The sequence below is a fragment of the Typopeltis vanoorti genome, chromosome 3 (assembly GCF_054136105.1).
Source record: "Typopeltis vanoorti isolate ZY-2024b chromosome 3, IOZ_Tvanoo_1.0, whole genome shotgun sequence".
Classification (NCBI taxonomy): Eukaryota; Metazoa; Arthropoda; class Arachnida; order Uropygi; family Thelyphonidae; genus Typopeltis; species Typopeltis vanoorti.
Genome location: NC_143551.1, coordinates 102328544 through 102345979, shown reverse-complemented (window position 1 = coordinate 102345979; position 17436 = coordinate 102328544). Strand labels below are relative to the sequence as shown.

At 33.2% G+C, this 17436-nt stretch overlaps 1 protein-coding gene across 1 annotated transcript in view; it reads right to left on the bottom strand.

The window, feature by feature from the left end:
* The window catches only part of MAGE (necdin, MAGE family member), a 207129-nt gene that overhangs the window by 151250 nt on the left and 38443 nt on the right, over positions 1-17436 (bottom strand). Inside the window, exons 4-5 of the mRNA XM_090390466.1 lie at positions 1436-1499; positions 1146-1225 (exon numbers count right to left, since the gene is read on the bottom strand). Of these exons, the coding sequence (XP_090246592.1) occupies positions 1146-1225; positions 1436-1499 (144 nt within the window). The remainder of the gene's footprint in view (positions 1-1145; positions 1226-1435; positions 1500-17436) is intronic.

Sequence of the window (17436 nt, the reverse complement as noted above, 5' to 3'; positions counted from 1 at the left end):
GATCATGGCTTAGTAATCTACTAAATTTTCATAACAGTGACAGTTGATTTGGATAAAGGGGAAAGGCTAAAGGATGTTACTGCTTGATTTTGCAAAGGCCTTTGACAGGATACCTCATGGAACTCTGTTATGCAAATTGCAACAAATGGAGATGGATATGAAATTTATGATATGGATAAAAGGGTGGCTGATGGACAGATACCAAAAATAGTATATGGATGAACAGAATTCAGGAGAGGGTAGGAAATAATTTGAAGGGATATATTCATTGTTTGCTGATTATGCAAAATTGTTGTCAAGTAATAGTTAATCAAGGTGATGTAGAGAGCTTGCAGGATGATTTAAATAGGCTGACGGTATATCCAAAATGTAATGGATGATAATTTAAAGTGGAAAAGTATAAAGATATGCACTTTGGGATACAAAGATTACAAGCTGTGTACCACATTGAGGGAACTATACTCAAAGAAACTGATGAAGCCATTAATCTGGGGGGGGGGGGGGCAGTAGTAGACAAACATTTAAAGTTAACAGGATATGTTTCTAAACTATATAGGACAGCTCACAGGATTACTTGGTTATTGAAAAACACACTAACAAGCAGAGACAAGAGAGTTATCACTACTCTTTATAAATCCTTGGTAAGACCATCTATATGCTCGGGTCTAGTCAATTGATTTCTTGGGGATAAGGAAGTGGTGGAGAGGATCCAGAGGCGAGTGACCAAGATGACAAGTGTTTGTGAAATGCTCCCTATGAGGACAGATTGGGGGTTTTGCAAAAGTTGGTTGATAGGTACATTTAAGTTACTTAAAGGATTTTATACGATTAATAGAAAGGAAATATTTCATTACTTGGCTAGAGGGAGCAGAACAAGAGGTCATCACTGAGAGCTGGGTAAGAGTGTGGTTAGCAAAGACATGAGGACTACATTTTTTTTGCTTGAAGAGTAGAAAATGATTGGAATAAGTTGCATGAGTCTGTTGTGAGTGTTTTGCCTATTAATGGTTTCAAGGAGAGTTACAACAGATAGTGTGTTGATAGTTTGAAACTTCCACAAATGAGTCTTAGGATTCCATGGAAGTGCCCAATCCTAGATTTTGAATACATATTAGAACATTTCTAAAATACATTTAATAACATACCTGTTTCAGATGAACTTTGGCTTTACCAATAATTTGGGGAAATGATTTACTATGATCTTTCAATGCATGCTTGACGATATCTAGAACAAAAATAGTTCCAATGGATAATGTAGCAAGTTAACAGTACTGGGTTTCCCATGTATTTTTCATTTAATAATAATTCTGGAATACATAGTTTACTATATTCTTCAAAGCAAGCAAAGTGCTAAAATAACAAATGAATTAAAGAATAAACTTAAGTAACAGTACACTGTAAAAATATATACTATAAGCATAGTAAATATAACTACCTGCTTTTTTAATGGTATATTTCTTCTGATCAGCAACAAGAAGATAATGAACACAGTCATTTACCTAGAAAGAATTCATTTTATTTAAATTAATTGGCAATATATAGGCACAGCATTTAATATAAATCAATGTCCGTTTAATACATAATTCCATGATAGTTTAGCACTTACTTCTCATTAAACTAAGGTTTGCACAGATAATCTGTATTGCAGAAAATTCTTGCACTCCTGAAGATTAGAAAATTTTACATTAAAGATGTGCCTCTTCCCTACTTTTTTCTATATTTTCTGTTTTATAATCATCTTGTTTACAATAATTTTTTCTAATAGCAGTATTTTCTTCATTTTACATTCTGCCCCTTTTGATTCTATTTTTTTCCCCGGTGTCTGTAAAATCTCTCATGATATGTAATTATGTAACTTAGCATGTTCACTTTTACATGTTTTTTTTAAGAGAAATGTACTTAGAGAAACATTAATTTTGTCTGTAATAATCGTGTAATTTTAATAACTTAAATGAGCCGTTGTTAAAATAACGTGCCACGTCACGTAATGCTGTTAACTTATGTCTAATGAGTAAGTCTAATTCTAAGAATAGTGAAGAATTCTAAGAATTGACATATATGGCAATTTCAAAAGACACACGAAGTATGACATGTTCAAAAGTCAATACACGACCATATATGGAGAGTTCGAGAAATGTGCGCATGCGTACATTTCTCGAATAGAACTTTTCTAAATCTTCTCTTACCTGGGTCTGTTGGAGCACTTATGTGTGAACAAGATTCATGAAAAAAGGCAATGCAGAACGAGAATTGCAAGTAGTTATATATGTGATAATTCCGAACAAGAGTGTAACACTAAGTGTGTCTATTTATGGGTACAATAAGATAATATAAATTGATATTGAATTAAGAATACTCAAAGCCTTATTGTCAGTTAATATATATGATCATTAGTTACACTGACTTGGTGATTAGATATGTTCATCTTTTTTTGACTGAAACCGAGAAAATAGATAAGTTAATTTAATGGAGCACATGACATGTTCGTCAAAACGACTTCTTCAGGTGTAGTAAATTTTATGTCTTGGTGGAAGTTGTTTAAATGATTTAAGAAGATGTAAAGATTCTCCACACCATGCTCCCAAATAAGGAATATATCGTCCACATAGCAGAGCCATGTTCTAGGTTTGGAGACTCTTTACATCTTCCTAAATCATTTAAACAACTTCCACCAAGACATAAAATTTACCGTCGAGATTGAAGAAAATGGTTCTCTTTCATTTCTGGACATGAAGCTTACTAAGATTTCTGATTCTTTAAGGATCTCAATCTTCAGGAAATCAACACACACACACACACACACACACACACACACACACACACACACACACACACACACACACACACACACACACACACACAGATAGACACCTACATGCATTCTCACATCACTATCCCGCTCAAAAGTTAAGTATCATTTCCACATTGGCTCACCATGCTCACTCGGTATTGTTCAATGAAGAACTAAAATGTCTAGAAAGAACTTTCTTAAATAATGGATACGCTTCCAAAAACATTAAGAGGCAACTATAGCAGCACCCTTGAAACAACACAGAGATCCCTAACAACCCCAAGGGTTATATTTCCTTACCATACATTAGCTCGCTCTCCTAGAAACTAGGAAGAAGTTTGAAAACATTTAATATAAAAACGTGTTTTTCGACTCTTCCAAAACTAAGGTCAGTTCTAAGCCACCCAAAACAAGCTCATAACCATCTTCAGTTCCCTAGTGTATATAAAATAATATGCGATTGTGGGAGGCCATACTATCGCAAGACTGAGAAGTCAATCCTCCTACAGCTCAAGTCACATTCTATTTTCAGTGAACACAAACGATGAAGACTGCCAACATGGAGTAGATTGGAATGCAACATCAAACGTTTATATTTGTCACAATGAAGTGGAACAGCGCATAGTGGAATCCAAAGAAATTGTCCTAGACCCTTCTCACATCAACAGCAACCTCAGTTATAGTCTACCTGACTCACATAGTTCTGCCATTAGATACTGGCATATGCTCACATTTGCACAACAATAGAACTACAGAACAGACTATAACAACAATTCAAACTTAACTTCAGTTTTCAAGTCTGTTATTATAATGCCACAGGGTTTTTATGGTTTTTTAATTTGCTTTAAGTGTTACCACACCTGAAGAAGTCGTTTTGACGAAACATGTTGTGTGCGCCATTAAATTAACCTATCTATTTTCTCGGTTTCAGTCAGTCAGAAAAAAAAAAGATGAACACATACATATATATGACCAGTAGGATATTATTGATTGTGAATTAGTTCTAAATTTCCTTCCTTTAAAGCTAAGTTTGAATTAGGAAGAATTGAGAATAATAAAAGAATTGTAATGAAATTGATGTGTGTGTGTGTATATACACACACACACACACACACACACACACACACACACACACACACACAGGTAACCCTCATATAACGCGGATGTTAGGTTCCATATAAATGCCGCATTATATAAATTGCATTATGCGAGACTCAGATCACATAGAAAAAGTAGGGTTAGGTTCCGAAATTGACAATGACGTACCCAACAAAAATATATTTTTATTTAATCAGGTAATTCGTATAAGTTAAGAAAACGTATAAACTATGAAACAAATACATAGTATAAACTTATAAAATTAAAAATTGTATTGCACATAATGCACAAATGTTTTAGGCAAAATAAAATAAAGTGCATACTTTAATCGTCATCACTGTCTTTCAAAACGAATATTTTGTAGATGTTCTTTATTACGGGTGGCCGGACGATGTCATCACTTGAAATCCCTTGGACATCATTTGCATAATTCTCATTGCATACTTCGGCTGGTTTAGTTATCAAGAAGTCAGTAATAAGACCTTGCTTACCAATATGCTGCAATTTTTTTTTATTAAGTTCATGATAAGGAGCTAAACAAATATCCAATTATCTTGTGAATTTTCTGGAGCGCTCCACTGAGTGATCATTATCTGTAAAATAACTTCTACTAATTTCTTTAAACTGAATTCTTTAACGGATTCATCACAATCAGAATCTTCAGAAGAACTTTCTTCATTTCGACATCATCTATTAATTGTACCTCCTCATTTAAATCAATTTTCCCATCAATTAATTTACTCATTTCATTTTCAACCATATCGCAAAAGCCCTCTAAGAGGCCATTACTATAAGAGTAAATTTTTTACATAAAAAAGCATTACATGTTGTATGTAACTCATCAGAAAATAAAGTGCTCAGCTTGAGATTAACACACTTATGATTTTAATGCGCTTTCCTGGCAGAAAAACAAAGACAATTGAGTCCTCATTTACTGTAAATAATATACATATATGCATGCTAAAGGGTATTTCCCCTAATATAAATTTGCTACTTATAACTACATCTGCAATATGAGTGGACGCAAATTTAACGAAGATAAAATTTGTTTTTTAAGTCGCTAAGTGAAAAATATATGAAAAGATAAAGGATTACTACAATTTGCAGACTGTGTTTTTAAAGGGTTACTACAATTTGCAGACTGTGTTTTTAAAGGGTTACTACAATTTGCAGACCGCGTTATATCGAAACTGTGTTGAACAAGGGATACTATAATTTGTAGACCGCATTGTATAAGTACTGCGTTATACGAGGGTTACCTGTATATATATATGTGTGTGTGTGTGTGTGTGTTAATATGAATCATACTGTAAATATTCCTTTTTGATTTAATTAAATGGTTTGTGAACAACACATTGGACTGATTCTGTCAATGCACCATCCTGAAAAGTTTGAACCTGCTTAAAGTAGAAGTTTGTGATTAATAATTAAGCCACAACTAATTTAAGGTGAGGAATAATAATATTTTTTCTTATTTATACTTTCTTTAGTTCAAAATCTTATAATTTCGCACTCGATACAAAGTCTAACTGGTGCAGTCATAAAACAAATAAATTTGTTAGACTATAGAGCATGAGGATATGGGATCTAATAGAAATAAATTGCAGCAGTCAATAGTTAAGACAGTTGACCATTCATGAAGTTTTAAGTACAGAAAATAAAGACAAAGCAGGGTAATAGAACAACAAAACATTTTATAACATGTCATTCTTTCTTTGCATTACTTTTACATATCCTCCTCCCCATTTAGTTTATTTATTGGCTTGATCAACCATGCAGATAGTGCTTCTATTCTCCAATCAATAGGGCATGGGCTCAGGAATGTTTGTGAATGTCTTGGGGCAGTAAATGAATTAACTGTCTAGCGTAAGGTCACCATCTTGCTTACTGGAGATCCATGGTAACTTGAAAAAATTCATGTTTAGTCTCTACAGCAGAATTTTATCCTACACTCAGCCTACCCAAAGTATAAGCTTATGATAGATTTAAAAATTTTTACATGTGGAATTCAAAAAACTGTTGAGTTAGGGAAAAATCTTTCTTTAGACCACATATTACATATATATTCCCTTTGTCACATCCTTAAATACCTTTTCTAGAATGAATGTATGGCGAGTAGTTCTGAACCTACTTGGAAAGCAACACTTCTACAGTCCCAACAACAAACTGATTTAAAAACAATGTTATGTTGTGCATTTGATGAAATTTCATAAACACTCACTTACAGCTAGTTCCAATCACTGCTTACATTTCTTTTCGACAGAAAAAAAGTGTGTGCTTTCTTTCAAGGCTGTTGTGGTTTTTAAAATATTCATGGAAACATATCCAGAAGTGAAAGAACATAAAAACCAAGTGAAAGTATGAATTAAATAACTATTAAATCAATACTAAACAGAACTCCAAGTTCTGATAGATTTTATCCTCTAGCTATCAAGAGCATGCAAATACTAAAAATACAGCAGCACACTAACAACTTAAGCTGCATTGTTATGCACTATGATTGTCTTCTCTGAAGATGTGACCTCAAATACTGAATCTTTCTGTATATATACAGTACTGATTTATCATATTCCAAATAATTTGATCCTGTTATCCCTGTTTACATTATTGGGATGTTTCAGCAATATTCAGCCTCAAAAACAGCAAACTGGAATTCTTATTTATGCAACAGCTTAGTGCTCCTTTAATTTCATACAAGACAAATGCCTACCTTTGATTAATGACAGTTTTTTTTTAATAGAATTGTGTTTTTAAACTTTTTTTTTTTTTTTTTTTTTGCATAAGAATGCACACTATTCTGACAAGAGGACACATTAGCAACCAAACATATAGTCTCAACCTGTAATAACTGATTATTACTTGTTCTGATCAATGGCTTACTTCCAGCACAAATAGCACTTGGCTAAAATTCAGTTAGTCTTGATGGTGGGAATTTTTCAAAACTATGGAAATGGATCAAGATTAAATAACATAATGGTTTAAATTTCCTAGAATAATGTTTTTCAATTGTAGTTTTATTAAGTGTTAAATAAAAATGTCAAAATTAAAAAAAATTGGAATAATTCATAATCCTTGTAGAAGCCACTCTTATATAGTAAATTTTCCTTGGTCATTAATTTTGGAGGCTGTGGGCAGGATTTTTTTTTTATGTGGCTCCCACTAAAAGAAATGCTATTTACAAATCTATAGTACAATTTGTACCACAGGTTGCCCTCCTGGTTAGCGTATCTACTCTCCAACCAACAGGCTGCAGGTTTGAATCCAATGTGGGCATTGATGTTTTGTGATTGTCTTTAAGTGGAAAATGAATTTCATTCACCCAGTGAGAGACCACTGCCCTGCTTATTGGGGGCCTGAGGTGGCTTGAAAAAGTTCCATGTTTCATCTCTAAAGCAGGGTTTTTGGACTATGCAAAATAAATAAAAAATTAATTTAAAAAAGCAGGAAAAAATCCTTAGCCCACCCACAGTGTGAACATATTACAGGTTTACAGAAAAACCTTTCATAGGTGAAAACCACATAAAAAAGGGTGGGCTAACAATTTTTTTTTTTATTAATTTTATTATTTTTTGGTATTTTTGTTTTTTTACACAGTCTGGGAACCCTGCTCAAGAGGCCAAACAAGGAATTTTTTCAAGCTTCTAATAAGGGCTACGGTGGTTTCACACTAAGTGATGAAATTCACCTATCACCTAAAGATAATCACAAACATCCATGTCAGGATTTGAACCCACAACCTGCTGGTTAGAGAGCACATACACTAACCACTTCACCAACTAGGCCAACAAATAATGTAAACGTTTTTATTTATTTATTTATTTTATTTTATTATTTTTTATGTATAGAATAACAACAAATGTCTTTAACATAGGAAGACTAAAAAAGAAATTTATATTTCAAAATTTATATTTTGATATAAAATGGAAATTTTGCTTTTGGTCTACTGGAAGTGAGATATGGATTTGATAATATTTGTGCAGATAGTAAGGGGGGAAGGAATTTGTTTATGTGTGTAGCAATTTGGGAGTGCTACACACACACACACACACACACACACACAAAAAAAAATCACAGATGGAAATGCACCATGTTGCGGTACACACTTAAACCAGTGATTAGATATAGAATGAGAATTCCGAGGAGAACACGATTCGGTATACATATAAGAATAATTCTGATAATATATTCAGAGCAGACCTTTGATTAGTGGATTACAATATTACAGTAAAGTGATTAAGGTTATGAAGTGAATGAATTATGTTGAAGACAATGCATATTTTCTCCAGTATGCAAGTTATAAGGAAATGAAAATCCTGATCCCTCCACACAATATCATTTAATGTACCTGTAGTTGAAAAACTCTTCTCTTAATGAATGAAATCAAACTGTGGGAAAAGGTTTTGCAAAAAAAAATAATAATAATAATAAATAAATAATAATAATAATAAAATAAATAAATAAATAATAAGCCTTATTACACTACAGAGGCACAGCAACTATTTCAACTAGACTTTGAATAATGGTCTTGTGTTGTATTTTCTTCTAAAATTAAACAAACAGTCAAAAAATAAACAATATACTACATATCATAATATTTACATCCTATTTACAATGTATTAAATTTTTCCACCAACATGTCACAATGGAAAATTTAAAAAAAATTTAAATGAAGAGAGAGGAAGGAATATTTAATCAATAGCATTGCAGTTGTTGGTAAATTCTAAGATTCTCATAACTGTTGTATGTAAACTCTAAGACAAATTGGTGAGGAAATTTAAATAGCAGGAGAGGTCATCTATCAAGAGGTTTTTTTTTTTTCACAAGTAAATTTAAACATCAACGATACTTTAGTATATTCATTAAATTTATTATTATTATATGGGAACCTTGGTGGAGTCCAAAGACTCATCATGGGCACCCAATCTATCCACACAAACTATCATCTCTCTCCTTGAACCCATTAACAGACAAAGCACTCACAACTGACTCTGGCAACCCATTCCACTCATTCACAACTCTCCAAGCAAAAAATCTAGTTCTCATATCCATACTAACCACACCTTTATTCAACTTCCAGGAATGACCCCCTGGTTCTGGTCCCTATAGTCAAGTGCTGAAACATTCCCCCTGCATCAATCCTATAAAACTCATTAAGCAACTTAAATGTATCTATCATATCCCCTCTTTTTCTCCTATCAACAAACTTCTGCAATCCACACGCCTTTAATCTGTCCTTATAAGAAAGATCCACAGGCCACTCGCCATCCTGGTTACTCGCCTATGAATCCTCTCCACTGCCTCTTCATCCCAAGAAACCCAGGAGACCAGACTTAGGCACAGTAATCCAGATGTGGGGGATATCAAGGGCTTACAAAGAGGAGATTAACAACTTCTTTTTTTCTACATGTTAATGTGTTCTTCAATATCTTATGGGCTACCTTAGCAACATGGCCTCTAAACTTTAACTCTGTCTACCACCACCACTAATTCTCTAGCTTCATCTATTTCCTGGAGTACACTGCCATCCATGTGATTCACAGCTTGTAATTTATTTTTGCAAAATGCATAACTTTACATTTCTCCACATTAAACTGATAACTAGTATCTTTTGCCCATACTGATAGCCTATTTAAATCGTCCTGCAAGCTCTCCACATCACCTTGATTAACCATTACTCTATCTAATTTTGCATCATCAGCAAACAACTGAATATTTCTTCAGGTTATTTCTTTTATCATTTATGTACAAAGTAAAACAATGGTCCCAGCACTAAACCTTGCATCATACCATTAGTCACTGTTTTTACCTCAATTCTACCCCTCCATATATCACTTTTTGATATCTGTCCACTTGACTATAGGGACCAGAACCTGGGGGTCATTCCTGGAAGTTGAATAAAGGTGTGGTTAGTATGGATATGAGAACTAGATTTTTTGCTTGGAGAGTTGTGAATGAGTGGAATGGGTTGTCAGAGTCAGTTGTGAGTGCTTTGTCTGTTAATGGGTTCAAGGAGAGATATGATAGTTTGTGTGGATAGATTGGGTGCCCACGATGAGTCTTTGGACTCCACCAAGGTTCCCATATAATAATAATAAATTTAATGAATATACTAAAGGTGTCCGGCAGCCACCCTCTTATCCACTTAACCAGTACCATATCCATCACCATTTGTTCTAATTTCCATAACAGAGTTCCATGTGGTATTCTGTCAAATGCCTTTGCAAAATCATCATGTAGCCATTTCCTATATTCAACTCAGATGTTACTCTATTATAAATAGTTAAGTTATATTATAAATTAATATTATAAATTATAATAAGTTAATACTCTATTATAAATCTTAATAAATTATTAAGACATGACTGACCCTTAAGAAAGCCATGTTGATCCTCATGCTGTATCATATTTTTATCTAACTATTACTGAATTCTCTATTTGACCAATTTTTCTAGTACTTTTACCACCACACCTGAGACAGATTGGTCTATAATTTGCTACTGCTTTCTTAGAACCTCCTTTATTCAAGGGAATTATTCTGCCCTCTTTCCACTCCCTTGGAACTCTACCAGAACCGAAACTTAAGGAGCCTAGTCAAAAGGCATTGCAAATTCTGTTGCACATTCTTTCAAAACCCTAGTTGATATCCCATCTATTCCCACAGCTGTATATACATTGAGATTTTGCAATATCCTAAGAACCTCCAATTCATCCATCTCTGTTTCCATATGAATATCTGTCACATATGTTAAAACAGTAACCTCACTAGGATGATATATCCTTGCAAAGTGGTCTCATTAACTCAACTATTTTATCTGCTTCTTCTCCTCATGACCATCATCACTTATTAGGTTTAATCTTCCATAGTCATCATTCTTCCTAAAAAATGAAAGAAAAGTTATTTCAGGAAGAAAGCTGACAAAGCCATTATGAATAGGTTCTAGTAATAGAGATGAATGATAATGCATGCAAAAACTTTGAATTAATAGATACCCACATGCATTCTTGGATAATATGCAACCACTTTTACTGGAAAATGGAATTAAGTTAATTCTATTAAAGGGATCTGAAAGAACAGAACAGTATAGGATATGAAATCTTCCTCTAGTCTATTAATGAAAATTAGTAAAATGTACTGTTTTGTAGTGAACATGTCATTATTCATGCATACAGCTGGCATGCAGCTTAATTTATTTCACTGTCTACACTTTTTAAAACTGACTCTTTGTTAATCCAAACATCAAGCAAATTAAATCTGCGAAGTTCAGAAATTTAGTAGTAGTTAAACTGTCTGAGGAATGAATAAAGAAGTTTTTTTTTTTTTACAACTCCATGGTGGTAAGGGGGGGGGGCACTACTCTTGCTTTGCTGGTTTCAAATGAGTGTAGACCACATTTTCAGAATTCAATAGTCAACTTTATATGCATTCTTCTATCATGATTTGTCCCAAATGATAGTTTCTACGTATCAAGCACTCAGCAATGCAATTGAAAATCCTCCATGTTTTTCATTTATCTCATGAGAATGCTACATTGCTTCCTGATTGTAAATCTCAACACCAAGTCTCACTGGAGCAGCAGCTTATAAAATAACAAACATGCCAATTGTGTTGAGTGTAAGTTTAATGCATAGCAATGATGAAAAGTACAAGTTACAAAAAAAAAAAAAAAATTGACATCTCAGTCAGTGTTAATTATAAAAATAAAGTGATGCTGTACTTTGAAGGAAAAAAAAAGCTAATGAGATTTTTATAGGTCTGCAATTATGTAAAAATCTCATTCACCTGTAATACACCCAAATGTTTTTTTTTTTTTTAAAAGAAAAACAAAAATAATCTTTCATTCTGTGAACATATGTTTATGTAAATATCAATGAAATTTCACCATATACTTAGGCCATGCCCATCATCAAAATTCCTGATATGTACCCTCAGGAGTGTATAGGATGACTATGATAGCACATTAAAAAAGTTATACCACTACTAACTTCTAATCAACAATTTTCCTCCAAATTAATCTGTTATCTGTTCAAAACTACAACATTATCAGATCTTATCTTTCTGTCTTTTAAGGCACTTTTTACTGTATCAATCCACCTACATCTTGGTCTTCCTCTGGGTTGTATTCCTGCTGACCTGGCAAAGAACACTTGTTTTACTAATCTTTTCTCTACCATTCTGTTTAAGTGACCATATTATCTGAGATCAGCTCTACTAACACATTCCTGAATGCTGACAATGCAAGTTCTTTCCTAATATCTTCATTTTTAATGTGATACTGCCATTCGTGTCACTGCAGTGAACAGATGATACTGTCATCTGTTCACTGCAGTAAACTTTCTCAAAACTACCATATCAGAGGTCTCCAGTCTTTAATCGAATGTCTCATTTCTTACCCAGCACTGAGATCCATAAGTTAAATTGGTTTGAACATTGTCTTGTATACTAGAAGCTAATTTAGTGTTTTGACTAATTTCTTTCTTATTCCATATAAATGTATTCAGCTGACATCCTAGTATACTAGCTTTACAAATTCTTTTGGCTATTTCCATATTTAATTTACCATCTTCACTAAATATCGTGCCTAAATAGCTGAAATATTTTACTTGTTTTGTAGGTTTACTATTCAGGATGCAGTTGATGTTTTTAATGTTTCTGCTTATTTTCATTGTCTTTTTATTTTTGATTTTCATATCAAATTTATTACAAGATTTATTCAATTTAGTCAGAGAATCTTGCAGATTAGTACTACATTTATTCAAAAGTATAACATCATCTGCATAAAATAAAGAGCTAAGATTAACATCACCAGTTCTAATATGAGATTTAATACCACTTCCTTTCATAAATGTGAACCATACAGATAAGGATTAACAGTAGAGATAATGTGTACCCTTGATTTCACATCAAAACAACTTCCTGTATGCCTCCTTGAATTCTAACTGCTGACTTACAGCTTAAATAGAGACTATGTATTGCTCAATATAAAGCCCCATTTACACCATATAACTGTAGCTTTTTGAACAACTTTTCTCTTGGCACCTTGTCATGCCTTTTCCAGATCAACAAAACTTAAATACAAATCCTTGTTATATTCCCAAAAAAATAAATGTCTTAAAGAGAAAATCTGATCCTAAAATGTCTATTTGGTCTGAATCCAGGTTGTTCTTTGCCACAATTTTTCTTAGCCGTTTCTCAAGTAAGCATGCATAAATCTTACTATGAACACTCAGTAGAGAAATACTGCTAATTCTCACATTAAGTTTTTTATTTTTATTTTTATAGATGGGTACTATACTATGCTCCACTCATCTGGAATTCAACCCTCTGACCAGGCTTTCTGAATTATGCAATATAGTCGCAATAAAAGTTTCATACATCCATATTTGAGCATTTCTAAAAATAAATATAAAATTACAAAAAACATAAAATTGACAAAAATGAAAAAAAAAAATCATTGTCCACATGCAGTACAAATGTACTATAGGTTTAATAATAACCTTTCATGGGTGACAACCATAAAAAAATAAATAAAATAAATAAATCTGGTCAAATATCATCTATTCCAGCAGTCTTTCCACATTTCAGGTTTTTGTGGCTTTTTCTACATCAAGTATGGATATGTATTCCTGAATGCATTCCTGTTGAATATTTTCTACCACTATGCTGATATTGCTTGTTTCATTTAATAATCTTTCAAAGTAATTACTCCAGACATCTAGAATATCTTTATCTTAGTTTTCATGTCACCTTTATTATCTGTGATTCCTTTTACAGTATGTTTTCTTCCATTTCTAAGCTTTTTCAATAGCCTCCAAAATATTTTGTCACCTTCCTGATGGTTATTTTTCTTACTACTTAGTGTTTGTATAGCTAATTTTACACAATGCTTTGCTTTCTTACATTTTTCTCTGTATTCTCTAAGAGCACAAGCTGAACTTACTTGCCAGGAACTTTTGCTTCCTTCTTTTCCTTGACTGCCTCTTGAGTCGTGATTTTTCTATACTTACAGACATCCCCACCGTATGCCTCTCTGGTTGAATCAATGTTTTCTTCAGAGTATGTCAATGAATCTGCAAGGTTTGGTTCTTATTTTCAAACTTTTTCATTTTTTATTGAACAATGTTGGTGTATTTGAGTCTGCAATTCACCTCTGAAAGCTGCACAACTTTGATTCATTTTAAGCCTTTCTTGCACACTTTAATATGAAATTCAATTTTATCTTGCTCAAAACTAAATAGTGATCACTTCCTATTTCATATCCTCTGTGTATTCTTGTGTCCTAAACCAGTCAGAAAACATTACTATCAACAATAATATAGTCAATGAGACTATTCTTATTTCTTACATCTTGTCTCCATGTGAATTTGTGCACATTTTTATGTTGGAACATGGTGTTTAATAATAACTAATACATGTCCCGAACATGGACTAGCAAATCCAGCAGGTACTTTTCATTATTATTATTATAGCTTTGCTCTTTTCTCCAATTTTTCCCAGAACATTTCTATATGTCTGGTAATCATTTGCTACTCTGCTGTTTAAGTCCTTTTCTTTTTTCATTGTGTCAGCTGCCTTCTCTAATGTCTGTATGATTCCACAGATGGTTCTACATCTGTGGAACCATAGGCAGAAATAAGTCTCATTGTCGAGTTCCCAATCTGATATTAAATAGGGTTCCCCACTCTCTTAATATTGCCTGGCATTCAATACTATTCTCATATTTAGTGTTGAATACTATAGCTACTACTTTTTCCTGATGTATTGCTTGAATATAATATTTTGTATTTGTTGTTGCTTAGAAAGAGCCCACCTGTTTTTGTCTTCCTTATTTCTGTCACACCTATTATGTCAATCTCACCTGGAACTCTGGTTTTTCATCCCCCAGAACAGGCAAACTGGCCCCATAAACACATGCATCTACAGACACAAGACATCCTCAAATTATGGTTGCGAAGTCCAAGAATACTTGGAAAGGTTGTGGGCACTTAAGTGCCTGTTAGGACCACTGATAGAATAGGAAAAAAAAAAAAAATTATGTCAATCTGGTACTAATTCATTGCTCCTGATGTTGGAACGTGTTCCGGGATTTGTTACAGTAACTGATCTTGTACTGTTTGCTCTGGTTCCCTGATGAAAACAATAGGGCCTTCCCACAAACATCCCAGCTGTGAAATTCTGTCGTGTCATACCATCATCTTGCATTGTCGTTTAAGCCAATAAGAATACTTATTCTTATTGGCTAAATCCCAAATTGCCTGCCCATCCTTGTTTGTTCAGTTTCCAAGTAGATATTTAACAGATGCACCATGAAAAGGTGAGGATTGGATATTAGATCAGAAGCTCCATTCAGTTCTCTGCATTGCTTAAAAGTTTACATGGAGGTTTCCTCACAATTATATAGTTTTGACCCTTAAGCATCCCATTTTATTTTTAGTTGTAGGAATTTTGTTGTTTTTTCAAATTTTATTAAGTTTATTTATTATTGACCATGCTATGGAGAGTGTTTTATTGTTGCTATGTCATTCAAATTTGAAGTCAAATATGTTCATAGGTAATTAAAACTTATCTTGTTCTATGATTTCCTGATTAAATGTTCTCTATATATATTCTGGGTGTCTTCCAACTTTCTTTATCTTTGTGAATTTATAATATAATTTCTGCTGGTTGCTTGTAATTTTGCAAGATGGTATTGGAGATTTGATTTGTTATATGTTAAAATTACTACATCATCTGCATATATATGGGTGATTAGTATATCATTGACTTTTACTCCTTTTGTTGAGGACAATGCTTCTTTAATAAGTTCTTAGATGAAAATGTTAAAAAGGAATGGGGAAAGTGGGCATCCTTACATAACTCCTCACATTTGATTTCAAGTTTTTTAGTTGTGATATTTTTATATTGAACTAGTGCACTTTTATTATGATAGTAGTTTGAAATGAGTCTTAGTGTTTCGAAGTCTGTTTTTCTGTGTTAATGCTATTTTAAAATCCATCTCTCCCTTTCTCCCATGTGATTTCAGCCAGACTATAAAGAGTAAAGATATGGTCAATTGTTGACCTGTTTTTCTTAAAGCCAGCGTGTTCTTCTATTAGCTGTTCATAAATGGTATTTAAAGATTCTGTATTATTTTTACAAAGATTTTGTAAGAGTGACAAGAGTAATGAGACTATAATTATTACATTTTGAGCATCACCTTTTTTTATGTATAGGTAAGATTTTGCCTATTTTCCAATCATTTCGGATAGTTTCATGAGAAGAATATTATTGAAAAGTTTGGTTACTTGTTTAATTAGATCAGATTCCCCCATTGTTCCCATGTGTTAAGGCTTAAGTGCTGGGAGGACTTCATGTTGGAGGTTTAAGGAAATATTTACAACACTAGGAAAGGATTCAAAACTAATTTTAATGCTTCCAGTGTTTCATCTCAGTCACTGACATCTTCAGGGATTATAAATAACACTTGTAACACACAGACACAACACTAAACGAAACATGTGGGTGACTAAAGTTTTATCTAGGTGGTGTGCCCTCTAGAAATGTTTATAGGTGGCCTAGGATGTAAAGTGGGACCTCTGACAATTATTGTTTCCCAAATTTTGGGAAGTTTTATGCATCTGTATTTGTTTAAATTAGGATGATTTCTGAGTGCCGCTGCAGATTATAAAAACAGTTTTTCCTTTTAAAAATATATTATGGTGGGCAAGGTGGTTTTTCCCAAGAGATCCTATGGGTTGTATCTAATACATAAGACTATTTTTGACTAATTTTGACCATGTGATTGCACGACCATAGTCGTGCAATCACGTGGTCAAAAAAGTATACTAATATATACCCTGCCCTTAAGGTTACCTATAATGGAATTGATTTTTTTGCATGTCATTATATAACTGTTAAATAACACTGAGCTGTTATTAATGGCAAAATGGCATTCAAAATTTATGATAAATATTTAATTTCTGGAATCAATGAATTTAATGAAATTTTTTGTATTTAGGATCGCTATTAATATCTGTCATTTCTTTTTGGACTATTTTAAAGCAAAATTGGATAAATCGGAATTATGTCTACAATACATTATAACAAAATATAATGATGTTATTACAGAAAAGGTGATTATGAAATGCTTTTTTGTTTTTTAAGGAATGTATAATTATTTCCTTACTTTTTTTTACAAAGATTTATATTCATCTGAGGTTTGTGGTATAATTCACAACACCAAAGAAACAAAACAAATAAGATATTTCACTGGATTTCGAGCAACACTGAAATTATGTTACATTTCATTCATTTTTTTTTTCATTCATCTTCAAGGCCCACCTTTCTTAATTGGGTTGTGGGGGCAGCAGCTGAAAGGAACTTCCAATGGTTACGATCCTCCGACACCAAGCTCAAGTGTTCTGAAGGGACTCCCACACGTGTCCACCCAAGGTTTTGGATATAATCTATCCAGCGAGTCCTTGGCCTTCCACATGGTCTCCCACCCTCTGGTTTGGCAAAGAGGGCCTGCTGGTCGGGCCTCTCTTGTGGCATTCTAACCAGGTGCCTG